The 19,587-nt window shown below is 43.8% G+C and overlaps 1 protein-coding gene across 1 annotated transcript in view; it reads right to left on the bottom strand.

The window, feature by feature from the left end:
• The window catches only part of LOC138275709 (uncharacterized), a 167,944-nt gene that overhangs the window by 37,991 nt on the left and 110,366 nt on the right, over positions 1 to 19,587 (bottom strand). Inside the window, exons 4-6 of the mRNA XM_069219133.1 lie at positions 10,368 to 10,498; positions 3,401 to 3,560; positions 2,470 to 2,609 (exon numbers count right to left, since the gene is read on the bottom strand). Of these exons, the coding sequence (XP_069075234.1) occupies positions 2,470 to 2,609; positions 3,401 to 3,560; positions 10,368 to 10,498 (431 nt within the window). The remainder of the gene's footprint in view (positions 1 to 2,469; positions 2,610 to 3,400; positions 3,561 to 10,367; positions 10,499 to 19,587) is intronic.

Below are 19,587 nucleotides of genomic sequence, written 5' to 3'. Positions count from 1 at the left end.
CATTTGGCGTCAGTGATATTTTGGGTTCTTGGGCACGTTTCCATCCCCTGTGCTTGATGACGTGGTTCTTGAGTAGGTGGGATCCAGGGTCCGGTTCTCTGAAGGACGGGGTTCCAGGGTCCGGATTGATTCACAGAGAGTTGCAATGGTGGTTGGATGCAGACCACCTGAGGGTAGGGGTGTCTTTGTCACCTCTGAGACCCGTGGTGGTGACGACGGATGCCAGCCTCTCCAGTTGGGGGGCATGGATGGGGTCAGCTCAGATTCGGGGGTTTTGGTCCCCTCGGGATGCGTGTCGGTCATCTAATTGGCGAGAATTGCGGGCTATATTCCTGGCTCTGGTCCATTTCCAGGATTCCCTGAGGGGGTTGGCGGTTCTGGTTCGCACAGACGACTTAGTGGCCGAGGCTTATGTCATTCGGCGAGAGTGGTAAATGTTCGGGCGGATCTACTGAGCAGAGTGATTCCTTCCTCTCAACTTTTCTCTCTCCGGAGGTCTCTGTTTCGGCATCTGGTTCGGCTTTGGGGTCTTCCAGTGCTGGATGTGTTTGCGTCAGTAGAGAATGCGATAGTGGAGTGCTTCTGCTCCCGGTTTCGGTGTCCCCAAGCATGGGAGGTGGACGGGATGTCATGTCCTTGGCCGCAGGGCCTTTTATATGCGTTCCCTCCGTTTCAACTATTCAGGGCGTTTCTGTTAGGTGCCAGTGGCTTTGAGTTCTACCTTGCTGGCTTCATGGAGACGTTCAACTTTGCTTTCTTATGGTAGACAGTGGAAGGTGTTTTCGTCTTGGTGCTTAAGTCGTGAGTTGGATCCTTCCTGCGCTTCTCTCTTTGAGGTGATGCAGTTCCTGCAGGACGGTGCTCGTTTAGGGTTGTCAGTGGCTTCTCTTCGGGTACAGTGGGCGGCTATTCAGGCATTTAGGGACCATGGCGTAATCTTCAAGTTGAAGGGCGATTGATGCCTGGATTTTTTTCAGGGGCTTATTAATTTATTTCCTCGCCCGGTACGTTCTTTTCCCTCATGGGATCTGTCCTTGGTTTTGGATGTGTTGACGGGGGCCCCTTTTGACCCATTGGGGGACTATGATTTGCGACGTCTATCTTTGAAGACGTTCTTTTTGGTCGCCATTACTTCGGCTCGTCGGTTGGGGGAATTGGGGGCATTGGCATGTTCCTTTCCTTTTTTGTAAGATTTTTCCCGATAGGGTGGTTCTGGTTCCGGTGCCTTCCTTTATTCCAAAAGTCAATTCTTCGTTCCATTCCAGGCAGGCGGTCATCCTTCCTTCATTTTGTCCGGATCCCTCATCAGGGGAGGAGGTCCGTTTGCATTTGTTGGATGTACGTAGGGTTTTGTTGGAGTATCTGCGGGTGGTGGCTCCTTTTCGTACAGGGGATTCACTGTTTGTTACTTTTGGTCCGGCGCGCTAAGGTGAGAAACCTTCCACGGCTTCCTTGAGTCGGTGGGTTCGATCTTTGATTCTGTTGGCCTATTCCTTGAAAGAGGTGGTTCCTCCTCTAGGGATTCAGGGGAGGTCTTCCAGAGGCATGGCGGCGACGGTGGCAGAGCTTCAGGGGACTTCAGTGGTGGAGATTTGCAGGGCCGCCACTTGGGCTTCTCCTTCGGCGTTTGTGCGTCATTATAGGCTGTCGGACTTGGGTGGTTTGGAGTCGGTGTTTGGTCACCGGGTCTTATCCTCTATGAGATAATGTTTGGGATGTTCTTGGTGCAGGATATTAACTAAGGGTCTTGCAACTCGATGTCCGTCTCCTGTGTGTTTTTCTTGCTATGTCTCATTGGTTAAAAGGAAGGCGAGGGAGGGACGGGAGGTAATGCTTCCATTTTCTTACGATAATGGCATTACTCCTAGTCCTACTCCCTCGCCTTCCTTTTCCGTTCCCTCCCACCCTCCCGGTACGGACTGTCCGAGTTGCGGCTTGGGCTTGGTTTTTGTACAGGAGGGGATAAGGGTGGGGGGGGTTTTTGAAAGGGGAAGGGAGGGTCTAGGGGGGAGGCAGGAGGCCTCATTGGTTAAAAGGAAGGCGAGGGAGTAGGACTAGGAGTAATGCCATTATGGTAAGAAAATGGAAGCATGAGGTGGGATTTATTTAATCCATGTCAATGTGACAGATTAGTACTTTCTTCGTAGCAGGAAATAATTCTACGTCGAATCCCACTCGCTATGTAAATCAGTAACTGTTTTGCAACCGAAAATAATAATTAGTTCACCCACTTATGCGCAGTTTTTGTCATAAAGTGTTGTTGGTGACTGAAGATTTGTTAACTTAAAATAAATAATTTATATAAGTGCATGTTGTTTTAGGAAAACTTTGAAAGTTTGACTCTGCGGCTACACACACAACTTTTCTCTTCACCATGTGTATACCCTTATTCTGTGTGCCATTAATTCATAGTTGTAGACACTGAATCAACTGAACGGGACCATCAGCTTGCATTGCGAGTAGACTCACCTTGGCAGATGAGGCCCGCTCTCTCCTGTGTTCCACATCGCCCAGAATGCGTGAGATTGCAGTGCTCAAGGGTAGACTCATGTCCTGTGCACTTCACATAGGAGACTGAAACGCGATCATCGCTATTCCTAGATATTCTCCTTTTAAAGCAAAAATATATGTCAATGCCAAAAACCGCTGCAGTCCTTACACCCACTTTTCGATATCCCACCAGGTACCAAAGTAAGTACTAGTAAACTGAAATAGGCTAAGGTGGGAAATATGATTTATTTCACTGGAGTGGGAATCAAATGTGGAGCGTAGAATACCGTGTCCAAAATTCTTAACTTTTTCACTGTTGCTGGGAGAATAACAGGATAAAATCTGCATTCGTTTACCACCTGCTTCGAGCAGGCGACAAATGGGCAAATGCGTCCAAAGGGTGTTTTATGGGCAGAGGGCAGGATGGGCAGAGGCGTATCTTAGCTAGTGAGGTTCGTGGAGACTGGTGAGCGAGATTCTAGGAAATATGTCATGTTGGCGTGATGCCTCAATTTCACTGTGTGAATACGGAAGTGTTGGGAAGTTACCATGTTAGTGAATGTCAGTCTTGAAAAACAGTGAGTAAGAAGCAAACGAAATAAACCAAAAGTGGGTACTTTATCAATCATTAATACCGGTAATTATATGGCTCAAATAATAAAAATGCTTCTAAACATTGGCACGATTCAAAAAGGTTTTTCTGTGACTTACACCTGTAGAATTTCTAACTTGCTGCTGAATTGCAGGAGTAAACCAGAGGTGCCCCAGGTTAATCCTAGAATTCAAGTATGCGCGCCGGGAGTAATACAAGAGTAGGTTTCACTTGCTCATAGCTATGTCTTTCTGAAGGTGGCACAGGGCACTGTGTTGTGTTTTATATCTGATGTGGTCACCTAAATAAGAAAAGTACCTGGTTGCAATTGCTGATCCCGCGTAGCCCAATTGACGGCACACCACTTGCGCTTCCTCTTGCTCCCAATGTTTGAGACATATTCCACCCCATATGCCTCGATGTTTAATTTCCACCAATCCCTCTAGCAAGTTCCTTCCCCCAACAAGACGAATGCTTTCTGCAGAAAAAAATAGTTTATGTAGACTTAAGTTTACTTTTCTTCAGGCAATTCTGCTGAAAGAGTCTTCTAATAATTATTTTGGGCCTCGATGGACCCATCCATTGATAGGGACATCGCTGTAACACTTATAAGCCCCTTTGCGATAAACCATGAACATGTTTCGGCAAGTTATGACGAAATATTATTTACCTTCCTCTAAAGCATACTGACTTCCAGTTGTACTGTATTCTCGCATTCTTTATATTTTAGTTATCAATTATGTAAGAGTGAAAAGGTATTTACACACAGAACTTTTGACAAAGAGCAATGATACAAAAGTAGTATTTTCTAAGATCGCTGCATAAATATGCATCTGCCAGATCCCGGTTAAAATTGTTCTTGCATTTACAAACGCGGACCTGTGTTCAAGCTTGGAGTACATTCACTTCATCTATTTTATATTAATTTAAAAGTAGAGTTATTTTAAGGGTGCTATTTCAGTTCATGCATTTCTGAGAAGGTGACAGGTGGAGCTGACGGCAGAAAGAAAATCTCTTTTGAAATATATTAGCTTCCCAGAATTTTGTAGTCTTTCCTAATTTGAATCAATTACTCATTTACAACCATATGATATAATTGTAAGAAGTGTTCTATTTTATCTTATTTTTTTGAGGTGGCTAGGACTGGTTTTCAGCAGCAAAAATCATTGTCCAAATTGTGGACAAAGGGGCATATTTATCAAAAAAATGACGCAGCGCAGCTCAGCCAGCCATCTTGCTGCGCTGCCCTTTGTGATATGGACAGGGCAGTAATACACCGTACTTAACATTGTACAGCGCATTCTTGTATTTTTCCTACACTGGTGCACGTCTTCCTAGTGCCACAGCAGGCACCCTTGCACTATGGTGCAAGGGTGCCTTTGTTGTAAGCAGAATAGTTTTTGGCAGGAAGGGGCACCGTTCCTGCACAAAAACAATCCTGAGAGGCCTTTTCCTCCATGTGAGCTGCAGAATGCAGCACACATCGAAAGAGGAAGTAACAAGAAGAAATAAAAGTATTTCCCACTATGCCTCACCTGGGGATGCATTCCCAGGTCTACCAGTAATGGTAAATCTGTGAATGAGCCAAAATCCATGGATGGATGCGTGGGGACACCCATGCATCACCAATGGATTGCCATCCTAGGGCAGAGTAACACAACAGTTATTTGTGCTGCTTTACGCTTACTCTAGATGTATCAAGCCAGGCAAGACCATGCAAGGTAGTCTTTCGTGGCTTGATAAATCTAACTTAAGAGTTGCGTTGCTCTTGTGCACCGTTGTGCAGCACCAGAGCAACACAACTCCTTGTTAAATATGCTCCAGACTGCCCATTTAAGCTCAGGCCCTCTTTAGTTTTTTCAGTCAGTCTAGCTTGTAATGGGAATTCCCAACAGCACTAGTCGCGTTCAAGGGTGCTGAATAGAACAAAACATTTAGCTCAGCAAACTCTGAGCTGCAGTGAAGATATCATCTCATGACATCAATGGTGATGTAATATTTAATATCATATAGCCTGTCATCCCTGACATCATGTGCAAGAGTGGCACATTCCAGTACTTTCCAGGATTTGGATCATGACCATTACATCTCTGCAAACTCAGATTTTCTATGGATACTTCCATGGTTTTTCAAAACACATTTTTTAGTGATTTGTTATTATTTTGTTTCTGGTAGATTTTACAGTAGCTGTGAACAAATAATCCCAATAGAGTTTAACTTTGAAATTGCTAATTTTAGGTTACTCCACTTAACTCCATCTCCTCTTTAAGCAATGTGCACGAAATTTAAGCTGAGCTGGATGAGTGAAGCAGATGCCTCCTTTTGTGCAGATTTGTCACATGATGCCAAAGTAATTAGCAAAAACATGAACTCCAAGTTTTTGCTGATTCTGATTTTATTTAACTGTATGCATGCTTGTAATGAGAACGCAAAGCACATAGACACATACAACTTAAAGTGAAAGCTTATTGAAATCCGGACGCAGACCGTTTCAGCCAGGTATTTTTGCAGAGTGGTTATAGCTTTGCTTAAAAATCTGAAGCTCACATGTCAGAGAGGTCTATACAACATACCCATTAGTATTATTTACATCTTTGTAGGGCTGAGTGCACAAATGCACAACAATATTCTGTTGATAGCAGGCACATTTATGCATGCTCAACTATTTTGATTGTAGGCAACTGGGTCACTTTTTAAACTGCAAGCCATCAATGTGCAGAGTATGCGTCACAGATAAGCAGCAGGCACTGCATTAAAATCTTGTTTCTTGGAAACCAGATCAGAAGCTTAAATGGTTGAGTGAAAGGAGAAGCTAGGCGGTAGAACGCAGAAAATGGGTGAAAAAGGCAAGGTCTTGAGATGCATTCAAAGAGCCACTCTGGCTAAATAATGGGATTTAGATTTTGGTGGACGGGATATCCATCACCGTTGTTATGGAGTAACTCGTTCACCAATATCTAATTCAGGCCCCTAGTTGATTATAATTATCCGAGTGCCACCTGATTCGTAGAGATATAAAAAATGCCAATGAGGGATGGGCCCAGAACCTGCAATGCTGTTGAGCTGCTGCAACTTGCCACTACTGTTCTCCAGTCTGAAGGCTGTAAGCAGACTAGCTCATTAAATTGTTGCCTAGGGGTACCACAAGCAGTGCTGCCACCTATCAACATCCTGTATTTACTACTCATCACTGCATCTGTCTAATACTTGAATTTTGTGGTGAAATTTGATAACATGTTGGTGAGACGAACTTTTACGGTTGAAACAAATGAGCACAAGCTATTTACCTTCCTGTTTTATTGCTTTGCCTGTCACCTGTCACATGTGTGACACTTGTTCTACAATTCTGGGTCAGACAGTGTGCAATCAGAATCTGCTGTCACATCTCAATGCATAAAAGTCACACATTGGTGATCAAGAATCACTGACTTACTGAAGCCTGTTTATACTCTTGCCTGTGTCTCGCAAGGCTACAAAGTCTTGGGCGCCATCTTGAAGTCAGACAGGTTTATGTCTTGTTTATGGCAGCCTGTGCAGGTGTGCCCATTTTTAAGTTAACTAGAGACAAACTGCAATGCAATATGAATATCCCAAAGCAGACTGAAGTACATCATTAAAAAAGTCTGCATGAAAATTGAGTTTAGCGAACATCCAATTGCATAAGCACTATCAATTCAGGAATGCAACATCATGCATAACTGAGCTTGAGGTACAGTGTGCACATTGCTTTTGTGTGTTTAAGTTCACCTCAAGAAATAACTGTAACGGTGAACAGCTTGCAATGTGGCTTCTGGTCAAAGGGGTAGACATGTCCTGGCTAACTGTCACTCTCTCGAGGAAACCTCTTACTAATTAGTTGAAAAAGACACAGTTCTGACTTTCAGGGTGAATAGTAATGAGACCACACCTGCTGACCCAGTTCTGTCATTTAGCCAGGGTACCACAATTCACATGTACAAAGACCACAATACAGATGTAGCAACCAATTCAGCGCCTCTCAGATCTCCTTCTGCAAAAATGTCCAAAGATAAGGACTAGTTTCATCTTCCGTTTACCTCCACCATTTGGCATGTATGAACAGCAGAAGTTAGGGCCCAGGTGGGAGACATGCATAAACATTTTGAACACTGACTATGTGCCATGTGTAAGAAGCATTCTGATGACGAGGTGTATGATCTTTTGTGCAATCTCATGGAGGAAGATGTGGAGGGCTTGATTATGACTTTTCCTTGAGGGAAGACTAAAATGTAAAAAGGCTTACTTAAGTGGTTGAAGGAAATATTTAACCCCCACAATGTAACACAGAATTTGAAAGATATACTTTGAATACATTATGTCAGGGTGTAGCCCATTCACTGGACATTTTTGCTACTTATCTTTGAAAATTAGTCACACAAAGCGAGTTTCATGATTTTGACAATGAATACAAATGTGAGTTTGCATGCTTCCATACTACTGCATGTCCAGCTATGTACCAGATATGTTGCTCATGTAATTGTGAGAATGATTTTGCAGATGTGTGGAAGATGGAAGTAACCCCACTCAAGTGAGTAGAACCAATGGAGATTTTTCACAAGGAGAGAAGATCCTCAAGTCGGTACACAGTCATGAAGACAACAGGTCTGTAGACATATGCTGGCTTTGAAGCATGAAAGAAAGACTACATATAATGGAAGGAGTGTCATTGGAGGTTGTCAAATTTTAATTAAAAAAAAGTTCAAGAAGGCAGACTCTTTTCGAGTTGAAAGTGTAAGTGTAATGTTTGTCCCTGATAATAGAGTGACTTGTAATATAAAGCATGCCTTTGAGACAAAACCTGTTCTTTCACTAACACATGTTGATATTTTTCAGTGGGGGCTAGCAAACGTATCACCTGTTTGGGAAAGCCTCCAGAAACACCTGTGTAGGGCACCACAAACTTGCAAGAATAGATGCATGTGCTGCCGGGAGAGGTTCACGCTCCATGTTTGCTCAGCAATGCCAATGTCCAGTTAAAGGGAACAGTAGCTGTGACATTCCCCTTGATGATGCAACAACTGATTCCGAAGATATTTCCATCACTCTTCAGAGGACCCAGGAAATTAAGAGACTCAAGTGACCTTACATATACGTGAAGTAGTACACCCTTCATCACATAATCATGGAATACCAGTGCATCTTCAGAAACAAGTGCAGGAAGAGCTACACAGTTTGTTGAGTCAAGAAATCACCAGTGTCAGGTTACACTCTCTGGGTATCCCTAATTGTAGCTGTAACTAAGAAAGGCAGCATGGAAATTCACATTTGTCTAAACATTCGTCTGCCCAACATGGCAATAGAAAGTAAGAGACAGTCAGGGCTGTATCTCAATGAGATAATTAGTTGTCTCAATGGAGTCACTCTTTTCTGAAAACTCCCTATATACAGGGGTTACATCAACTAGATATAGAGAATCCATCAGTTTTACATAACATAAATAATAATTGAGAATGCTCTCACAAACTAATGCACACAGCAAAGTCACATATCTATAGCCGAATAGGCTTAAGTCCAGATTCAATCAGTATGATGAACCCCAATATTCAAAGTCCACTCTGATATGTATTCACTTGACTTGATGATTCTTTATTTACATGTATCCTTACAAAAAAACTCACAACACAATCTCTGCCAACATTTTTCATTCCATTAAATCAGGAACTTATTCTCCAATGGGGGCCTGGAAACACATCAAGAGAAAATAGCTACACTTTACGTGTCCCACAGACTTGTTGCAGTATACCTTGTACCATTTTTTATGTTTCTGTATGCCCACTAGCATAAATTCTTGCATAGTTCTCTTATTTACAAATATAGATAAACTAAGACTATTAGGAACTGAAAGCAAGTGAGATCCAGCAGGCTCAATTATTATGCAACATTTCTGCATGATGCAACACCATATACTGTATGTAATCCCCAGGTCTGTCTTTGCTCGCATGCCATGATTACATTTTAGCTTTTATATAAATACCAATTACTATGTATTGAAGATAACCAAGAACCACCTACTGCAAACAGTTTGCCCATTTTCCTTCTACTGTCATAACATATATAATAATTGCAGCCTCATTACGAATTCCACTGCATCGTTAACATCTGAAGCAAATGATGAAGGTCGGGTGGCACGTCCTGCCCAGCTTGACCTCAGCACCATGTACGTTTTAGTTAAATCCCTGTAGAAATAATTTTTCCTTCTGGGGACTCTCTGAGCCCATAGTTACAAGTGGGCCTGCTGACCAACTGCAGACAGGCCAAGCCAACACCAGTCTCTCCCTACACAGTGTGATTTATTGCTCCATTATCCTTTTTAATAGCAGGACCATACCCAAGCGGTGAAAGTTAATCTTGTAAATATTGCTTACTGTCGCTGACACCATGGGCAAAAAAGTCAGACGTTTACAATCAGGACCTGCCACCCTCAGGTGAATTCACACAGTGCAATACCTGGTCTATGTAACTAAGGGACTGCTGTGTGACCCATCCCTTCCAGCATTTTAAATGCACTGCATGCTATACTGATTGGTTTAGTGATACTATGTGAGGGCCAGATGTGTTGTCTTGCCAGAATCCATGCTAAACCATTCAGATTCCCACTTACCACTGCTTCACAAGGTCCACCTTGTTCAAGATATGAGGCACATTCACTCGACACTGTCACATCCTTTACTGGGGATGCCTGTTTGTAGCGGCACCATGATTCTTTGCATGGCTATCTCTGAAGAATAGTTTAGGTCACTTAACCCTTTCTGGGTCCATCAGGCCCAGAAAGGACAAGCAGAGTTGTTTATACCTATGTCACCAACATGAGGCTCTATAATAGATTAGGGAGCTTTGATGACAATTTTCAATATGATAAGTGTTATAGTATATAATAATAAAAGACACCCATTATATGTTTCATTATTTGTATCACAGCAGACCATCTTTGTGTTCTTTAATTGCATGTTCAATATCTCTCTTTGTATATGGCTGTAACCTCGGTTGAAATGTTTTTGCATATGGAAGAAACAGTCTTATTCTCTGTGTTCATCAGTGAACATCTGGTGCAAATTACTAACAGTTTGTGTGGCTAATATGGAAACTGTAGCCATACAGGTACCACATTCTGATGATGCAGTGGCTGACAAATACCTACAATGCCCACCCAATATTATGTATCGGGAGTTGGGTTCTCATACTGTTCAGGGTGGACATTTTCAAGGAGAAAAATAATACAATGAATGAAACTCTGCAAGAATGTTAGGAGAAGCTGCCTCATACATACCGGAAGTGGATTTCAGTGAACTGAAATTAGCAAAAAATCCATCCAGTTCCAATGAGGAGTCAGTTCTCATCACTAGTGTCATCACATTGGACGTTGACCGTAACTGTGGTGTCAACTGAGACCCACAAAACCTAAAAGAAATAAAGAACATTTACAGATATCTTATTTAAAAAAAAACTAAAATGTTTTATTGGCTGTTTCCACACACGGACAAACAATAGTTGACAGTGGTTTAACAGTCTGACCTTGCATGTTACCGTGGCGTCTATCCCTCTCGGCATATTGCTCAGTTCCCCCCAGACCCCATTTTCTCTTGCCTAACCATTGTCTCAGAATTAAGCACCACATGTTTCTTCCTGTAAAGGGCAAAATATGTGTCTAAGCTGTTAATACATTTTCTTTTTAGATTTTTTTGGCAAAACGGCTAGCAGTCAGATTGCAAGTGAAAGACTGTGTAAGCATCTGTTACTCTCTGCTATGGACCCCAGTGCACCCTTACAGTGAACATTTAATTTATAGATGTAAAGGATCACCACATGTGGGAAGAGATGGCAGGACTGCCCCACAGTTAAGATACAGATTGCCAAACTTTAAGATTATCTGATGCGGAAACTGGCAAATTATTAGGTGTGTTGACAATTCTGTAATCATGAATCTGAACCATGAATTATGCAAGGTTCTTTTAGCTGTGGAGCAAGATCTGTGCCCCTCAAAGTCCCTCAGTGGATTACTCAGATCATTCTCCCAAGTGGAAGCCAAACCTTACATAATTAATCTGCTGGCACCATCCATTACTGCTTACAGTATCCGATTAATCACAGGGACTTCAGAACTTTGGTAAACTGTAGTAATGGAGCCCGAACCCTGGTGACTATTCCAGCCGTATTCATGAGAAATGCTTCTTTTGAATCCCTGCTGCTTTCAAACCACATCAAAGCCTCAACGGTGATCTTCTTATAGCTGAGCAAGAGTGACTTTGCCCAGTGCACTGTGATGGTGGTTGTAAAGAAGAATAGGCCTAACATTCTTTCCTAGCTTGTAACATGTTTGCTTGCTTTATAGATAGTTTGGTCATGTGTTGCAGTTGTGGTGATGGTAATATATTTTAGGTCAGACCCTCTGATCCTTTCCATCCCCAAGTTTATACAGCATCTTCAATGTGACCATGTCTATCTTCGTTTGGCAACTGTGAAAAATATGACAAGGAAGCCTATCCCAACCTGCCCTGTTTGACATTTTTCAGCCTACTCCTTGTATTTAACCCCAGTGATCTTGTCAATATGCTAATCGACTGGAAATGTTTGATGTTTTGTGGACATCCCCCTGCATAGCAATAGACTTAGGGCCATATTTATACTTTTTGACGCAAAACTGCGCTAACGCAGTTTTGCGCCAAAAAAATTAGCGCCGGCTAACGCCATTCTGAAGCGCCATGCGGGCGCCGTATTTATTCAATGACGTTAGCCGGCGTTAGCCGCCGGCGCTGTCTGGTGTGCGTTAAAAAAAACGACGTACACCAGGCAGCGCCGGCGTAGGGGGAAAATGGTGTATGGGCGTCCACAAATGGTGCAAGTCAGGCTGAGGCAAAAAAATCGCCACAACCCGATTTGCGCCATTTTTTTACGACGCCCATCCCCCATTGAAATGACTCCTCTCTTAGCAAAGACAGGAGTCATGCCCCCTTGCCCAATGGCCATGCCCAGGGGACTTTTGTCCCCTGGGCATGGTCATTGGGCATAGTGGCATGTAGGGGGGCACAAATCAGGCCCCCCTATGCCACAAAAAAAAAAAAAATAATACTTACCTGGACTTACCTTAATGTCCCTGGGGTGGGTCCCTCCATCCTTGGGTGTCCTCCTGGGATGGGCAAGGGTGGCAGGGGGTGTCCCTGGGGGCAGGGGAGGGCACCTCTGGGCTCATTCTGAGCCCACAGGTCCCTTAACGCCTGCCCTGACCCAGGCGCTAAAATCCGGCGCTAATGCGGGTTTTTTAGACCCGCCCACTCCCGGGCATCATTTTTACCCAGGGGTATAAATACGACGCATATGCATCGGAGTCATTTTTTAAGACGGGAACGCCTACCTTGCATATCATTAACGCAAGGAAGGTGTTCACGCAAAAAAATGACGCTAACTCCATGAACTTTGGTGCTAGACGCGTCTAACGCCAAAGTATAAATATGGAGTTAGTTTTGCGTCAAATTTGCGTTGAAAAAAACAACGCAAATTCGGCGCAAACGGAGTATAAATATGCCCCTAAGCATGCTGTGAATTGCGTAGGTCATGTTGCACAACATGGTGGCTCTACCCATTCTTGTCAATGGAGTCTACGGAATGTATATCCTTTCCTTGTCAAGACCTATACCTCATTCCACAGTAATACTTAAGTTCATGTTTCCCCTGTGTTGGTAGTCAGCTTATAAGAAAGTGTCTGGTAAGATTCTTCATGGTATGCAAAGACTAACCAATTGAGGCGCACCCAGCAAACACCTGAGAAGAAAGCTCATGCAGGCAAGAGTTTAACATTTAAAGTTACTTTGGACTTTGGCTGATACTTCTCTTCTCTTCATTATCCCCATAGCTCAGACGTCTTCAATCTTTGGGGCATGACCCCCAGGGGCGGTGTGGAGTCCTGGGCAGGGGGTCACGCATTTCCCCCTCACTTCGTCCGATTGTGAAAACAAAGCTGCACCGACAGCTAAAGACTTCTTTGTGCCAGGTGCCTGCTTCCTGAATGAAATGCAAATGTGCAATGCAAGTTAATCTGCAGGATGCTTGGGAGCCGGTTCCTGCCACAATTGACCTAATCTCTCGAAGCTTTGTTATGATAACCATTTATTCTTTTTGAGTGGTAGTGCAAAGAGTTAACAACCGCGCCTTGAATTGTGTGCTTTTAATTGTAATCCTTTACATAGAGCTTACTTCACCTGGAGGTGTTGAATAGACAGCTATTTAAAAAATGGCCTTGCACATGCTCTGGCATTATTTAAATCTACATTTCGAAAGCACCATTTTATGTTAAACCATTTTGTAGTGGCCTGTCTTATACTATATCAAATGCAAGTATAAAATGATGCCTTACATATTCACAGTGCTTTCTGTCACAGGTTGTGACCTTGTGGCACTAAAAATAAACAAGTCACTATTCTCCACTGCACCAACCAAGATTTAGTTCTGTTGCTCTTCGGTTACATACAGACCTCTGTGGTGCATTAATTGATAGAGGTTTCATAATGCACTAAAGTTAATTTCCCAGTGAGTAACAACTTTCTTTTATTTATTTTTCATTTAAGATGACTGCTATTTTATATGTAGCTAGCTGATGGTGAAAAACCTAAAAAAAACAGACAGAATATTTTGGGGCTTATTTAGGAGGTGCTTGCGCTGGCAGAGCATCAGTTTTTGATGCTTCAGTGGCAAAAGCCTCTCAATCATACCTATGAGGTGACACAACACCACCCTGTGTGGCTTAGCATGGCCTCATAGATATGGAGTAAGGACTAAACAGCGCAAGCTGCTGTGTTGCCTTACTCTACATCAAGGAGGTGTTCCATGGGCATTGTGGTGGGTGTTCCCCGCATCCCATGGATTTGGATGCTCCACCAGATTTACAAACTCATGTAATCTGGAGCACTGCCAAAAACGTACGCCTCCCCAGAGCAGGCGTCATGAGGAAAAATGTCTTAATTTATCCTCATTTTTTCCTCTTTCCATGTGTGTTGCATTCTACAGAACGTATAGAAAGAGGAAAATGCCTCTCAGTATTGTTTTGTGCAAAGAGTTGCCCCTTCCTACACAAAAAACAATCTGTCCTATGTTGGCACTAGGCAGCAACTTGTGAGCCAGGGCAGGGGGAAAGGACAGGAATGCACTGTATTTCATAAATACAGTCCATTCCTGCCCTTTTATATTGACGTCGGGCACTGTAGCATTGTCCTACGCCAGTTCCTCATAAATTATGACCTTTGTTTTAGCTATACCTTTTACCAGGCCCCCACACTCACTGACCTTGGTTTGCTAAATGCTGGTTAATATTATTTCCTCACTGTAAAAATGATTTGCTGTGGGAATTCGAGATGTTTATGATTGTCGATGAGGAGGACTACCACTTTCTAGAAATGTTTGTCAGGAGGGGGTTCTTATACCTACACATTTTTCAGAGGCGTTCCTGGCATCAAAAAGCTTGAAGACCTCTGCCACAGCTGGATACATGGTGCTGCTTTGAGACTTGCATATATAAAATCCAAAGCTGTGTTGCACAAGCACAAAGGTATGTTTGCCAGGAACAAATCTCTGTGCTATTGTTTCCACTTGAGAAAATTATCAGGAGAAGCCATGCTTCTGAAACCTGTTGTGGAAGAAGTGTCAGCTGAACTGCCCAGTGCACAGAAGAGAGTGGGCGCCAGTCATCAAGGCAAATGGAAAATCTGCACCTCGCAAGGAGGTTATGTCAGAAGTCAACCATGTTGACTTCAAAGCCTCTGCAACATCAAGAGTTTGGAGGATCTAAGGAAGCTATTCGAGGATTGTACTATGGTTATCTAGTTCACCACAGACTCATCCTCTACCATACCTGATTTTTTTAGTGCTATTGTGTCCCGAGTGCTAACCTGCGTTGAACGTGTTAGGATTACATTTGCTGGAAGTAGTTGCTCTGACTCTGGGGCCATTTGGACCAACTCTGTAGCCATTATGGGTAAACAGATGATATGGTTTAAAGTCATAGTTGGGCCCCAACTCTAAATTCCAATACTTACCACTGTTACAACTGGTAACCCAGTTGACCCTGTGGGAGCTCCAGGATCAAAAAATGTCCCTGCCTATTGAAAATCCGGACCAACTATTTTTGAGATACTTTCCATGGTATTTAGGTACCCTTTGATTTGCCCCTGAAGTGTTTCCTGTGAACCCCAACTCATGCAGGCAGAGCACTGATAATTGCACAAAAATGACATGGGTAACAAGAGTGACATCAATAACTTCATATAAAGTGATATTATATGACCTTTGACCTTAAGTCCAAGGAAGAGATGGCACAGGTCCTTGATCCTGATGAAATCATGATAATCGACATAACTGATGCCTAGTATATACCTCAAAAAGAAAATATATTGATATATCACACAGACACGCACAAAAAGAGATTTTATTTTAGCAAAATCACAGTAGTGGTCTTGCCTGTAGTATTAATTTGTCTGACTTTATATTGGTTCAGCTCTTTCTTACTGGTGTGATTTCCACCTATGAATGTTAATAAGGATTGAATTAAGATCACTTCTGTCAGAACCCCTTTGAGAGGGCCATGGGGCATGCAGTGGCTTCTGGGCCCAATAGTGGTGGTTAGGCCTTTTACTCCTGATGTCCCTGGGCCCACTCTACAATGGATCCTGAGCAGTAGGGCAAATACCCCTTCTGCACCTTACTTTGGATGAGCAGTCAGGGGTGAGGGGGATTGTAGACCTTGAGGTTGGGGGTCTAGTGATTATCAGGCAAATTCCTGTTCCACCCTCTTCCTTGTAATGTGGCCGGGGTTACTCCCCATTCACTGGTGGCCAGCATCCAGACAATACTCTCTAGTAGGCCGTGCTCAAGAGTTCCCCTATGACTCTTAGTAATTAGTAAAAAATGTCCATGGTACAGCAGCACCTTCAGCACTGAGTCCACCGGAGCCCAACAGGTCTGATTCAAGTCCTACTTGCTCCTGCAGCATGGAAGCTTTCAGCGTGTTCATGGAGGCCCATGAACGTGGACTCTCGCAAGCTCTGATCCTATTAGGTGAAGTTGGGTACATGCAGCAACAGCCCCCAGGTGCAGGTTCTCTCCTGAGCGGTGCTGCCAACTTTCCCCCATAAATGGAGATACTCCTAGTCTGTCTGGATGTAAAGGATCTGTCTTTCCCACATGTGGGGGATTAGTCTTCCATGTCCCAGCCAGAGCCCACCAAGGGTGCAACACCTTACTTGGCATCCTCCAAGGTCCTCAGGTGTTGATCAACGGCAGATCTCAATGCGCAGGGGTCAATCTGCCGGTGGCAGCCTCACTCCTATATCAAGTAATGACCTGTACTCTCTGGCAACTTCGTACTGGGTGCCCCTCTTGGCTAAGGGGGTTGCTGTGGTACCCCCGGACACAATGCAGACTCCTCTGGTGCAATAACCCACATCACCGCAGTACTTCCTGGCATACACAGTTACCGCTAAGGTGTTCATGAGTCCTGGCATGCTAGTCACACAATTACTTCAAAGGGGGTCCCATCAGGCATACAGGGGTCACTGTAACAAGGAAGTATGGGCTTGGTGCCCTTAGTCCATGGCAGCTCTCTCCTGGCATACAGGGGTCACCAAATCAATCCTGCACACGGGCAATGGCCCGATCAGTGCACATCTGTATCCTCACTACTCGCACAGGGAGCACTCTTGCTAGGGCTCCCAACTGATCCTTGTTCCTTCTAATGCTTTTCTCTTCTTCAAAGGGCACACTGGTCTTGGCAAGCTGGCAGGTGTTAGTGTTCCAGGCTCCAGGGCAGGTGGTGTTGATTTCCCTGAATAAGAAACTGCAAAAAAGACTCCAGAGAATACAGAATGCTGTGGCAAGACTCATTCTGACATCCTGCGCCACAGCCACATCTCCGCACACCTGAGAGACCTACACTGGCTCCCCGTCAACAAACACATCACTTTCAAACTCCTGACTCGCGCTTACAAGGCCTTTCACAATATTGGACCTGCCTACCTCAACCACCGTCTCTCCTTCTATGCGCCCCAAGGTAACTCCACTCTGCTCAAGTAGCCCGTGCCACCATCCCTAGGATCTGGAAAAACACGGCTGGAGGAAGATCCTTCTCCTACCTCACCACACAGACCTGGAACATGCTACTGCTTCACCTCAGGCTATCCCCCTCGTTAGCACAGTTCAGGAAGGATCTCAAGGCCTGGCTCATCGACTGACCTGCCTCCCACAAGCAGCGCCTTGAGACCACCCGGGTTATAAGTTGCGTTATACAAATATCTGAATGATTAATTGATTGATTGATGCTCCCTCACCCAGCAGGGAGACTATCAGGCCTTGGCCCCCAGTTCTGGTCGCAGGCAGTCGTCTTTCAGAGCTTCCCCTTCTCGTACTGGCTGGCTGGCAGATGACTAATGTTATGGGTCTCATCCTTCCCTTCCTATAGTCATTTTCAGACACCAAATGTGATGTAGGGCTGGGGACTTTGAAGTTTTTTTTATGGCGGTTCCTTATTTTGGAGTGTACACTATTCTCTCTTTTCTTTCTTCTTGAAAGATTATCTGCCACAACAGAAGAGACTCAAAAGCTGATAGACCCACAAAGCAGGTCATTGGAGTGACTAGAGTTCATACCTGGATGTCAGCCCCAGTGATATGTGCACAAATGGTTAATCCTGGGCTCCCGCCCCCCTCTTTATGATTCCTTTATCAGTCCCATCTTCTTCCCATCTTCTTCTGTCTAGGCCTCTTCCTAGTGATGCATCACTGAATCAAAGAGCACCATTTGAAGTATGGCTCACAGGAATGCAGCAATACACACATTTGTCTGAGGGGATTACTCTACTCCTCATGACTTCCCAAAATGGAACTGAGGGTCCTCCATGTAATGTACCTTGCAGGTCCACTTGCACTCAATGTACACAGATAGTGCACACACTGTTCAGCACTATTACCTTTATGTATTGTGATACCACAAGTACACCTACATTCAGCACACACATCCAAAATGTGCACACTATTGAGCACTGTAACTTCTCTGTATTGTACTGTGGTATGCTATTTGCAAATACACACACTACCAGCGCACAAACTCAGTGTGTACACACTACACAACACTTCACCATTCATGTTTTGCACTTCTCGCAGAAGATATACACCCAGTACATGCTTTCATTGTGCATACGCTGCACAGCACTACACCTCCCATGCAATATATTCCTTGCATGCACAGATATAATCAGGACATGCACTAACCATACATGAATTGCAAAGCCCGGCTCTATCCCTTTAATACTTTAATATACCCTTCCCAAGCCCACATACACCTAGCACAAAGTCACTAATTATGCGCTGCATAGCTCCCTATATCTACCTGATGTAGACCAAGAGTGAGTTAAGCACACAACAGCAGAACTTTAAAAAGGTGAGTAAGCCTGCAGGCCTCTTTGTAGTGACACAGGGTAAAAAGGACCTATGCACTCCTATTGGTCACTACATGGTATGCTGCCACCACCACACTCATGCTACTTAACTCTTTCATGAAGGCACCTTCCACCACTATGATGTAGTGCTTTGGACACCCCTCCCGGTCCAACAAGACTGCAATCCGTGAGGAAGGCCTATGTCATGACACACATAACCAATCCGTGTTTGCCTTTGACAACAAAAATCAGTGTTAGGGATCAAGATAACTGTACAGTTGGGCACTCAGGGCAGGGGTACACATCTTTTACCAGACAGAGGACTTTTTTGTTCTGACAACCTGTAAAGCACTATCACCCATGCAATGTACAGAGGAGAAGGCTATGTCTAACCACATCATTTGTTATGTACTCACAATAAAGAAAAGAAGCAACAAGTAGTTTATAAAGTGTATTTTGTAAATTTATTTTATGTTATGATGTGTTCTAAAACGTACACATTACACTGCTAAAGCATTTATTTTACAGAACTAGAAGCTGCAGAAGGTAATCAGTGGTCATAACAGCCCCTTTGCTTTCTGTTTTTGGTACAGATTTTGCAACTTCTGAGGCCAGGGGTCTAAATGGCAATGCTCGTGTTTGAAAGGGGAATGCCACTGGTAGTGGCTACTACCTTTGATGCCTCCTAAATAATGTCCTTGCACCTTAGGAAGGATCAGGGTTTAGGCAGGGAAAATGTAAGAGAGGGAATAGGGGAGGGAGTTGGGAAAGCAATCAAGAGAATCCAGACTAACAGGAGAAAGAAAGCATGAAAGAAGCCCTAAAAGACATTCACCATCATCTCCCTATCATTAGATTGTGATATTGAATGAATTCAGCTATTAAGATGACCAACCTCATTCTCCTAGGACAGATATAGCATCTTCCACATTGGAAAAAATATAAATCTTCTCTTTGTCAGTCACCTGGAGTCTACACCATGTTGCAGCCTGGCATCTCAATTTCAGTCACTCCTTCTGCGCTACCAGGAGCTACCTTACTATCTGAGTCACCAAATTAACATCAGGGAAGA

The sequence above is a fragment of the Pleurodeles waltl genome, chromosome 2_2 (genome assembly GCF_031143425.1).
Source record: "Pleurodeles waltl isolate 20211129_DDA chromosome 2_2, aPleWal1.hap1.20221129, whole genome shotgun sequence".
In the NCBI taxonomy this organism is placed as follows: Eukaryota; Metazoa; Chordata; class Amphibia; order Caudata; family Salamandridae; genus Pleurodeles; species Pleurodeles waltl.
This window is presented reverse-complemented; position numbering and strand designations above follow the sequence as displayed.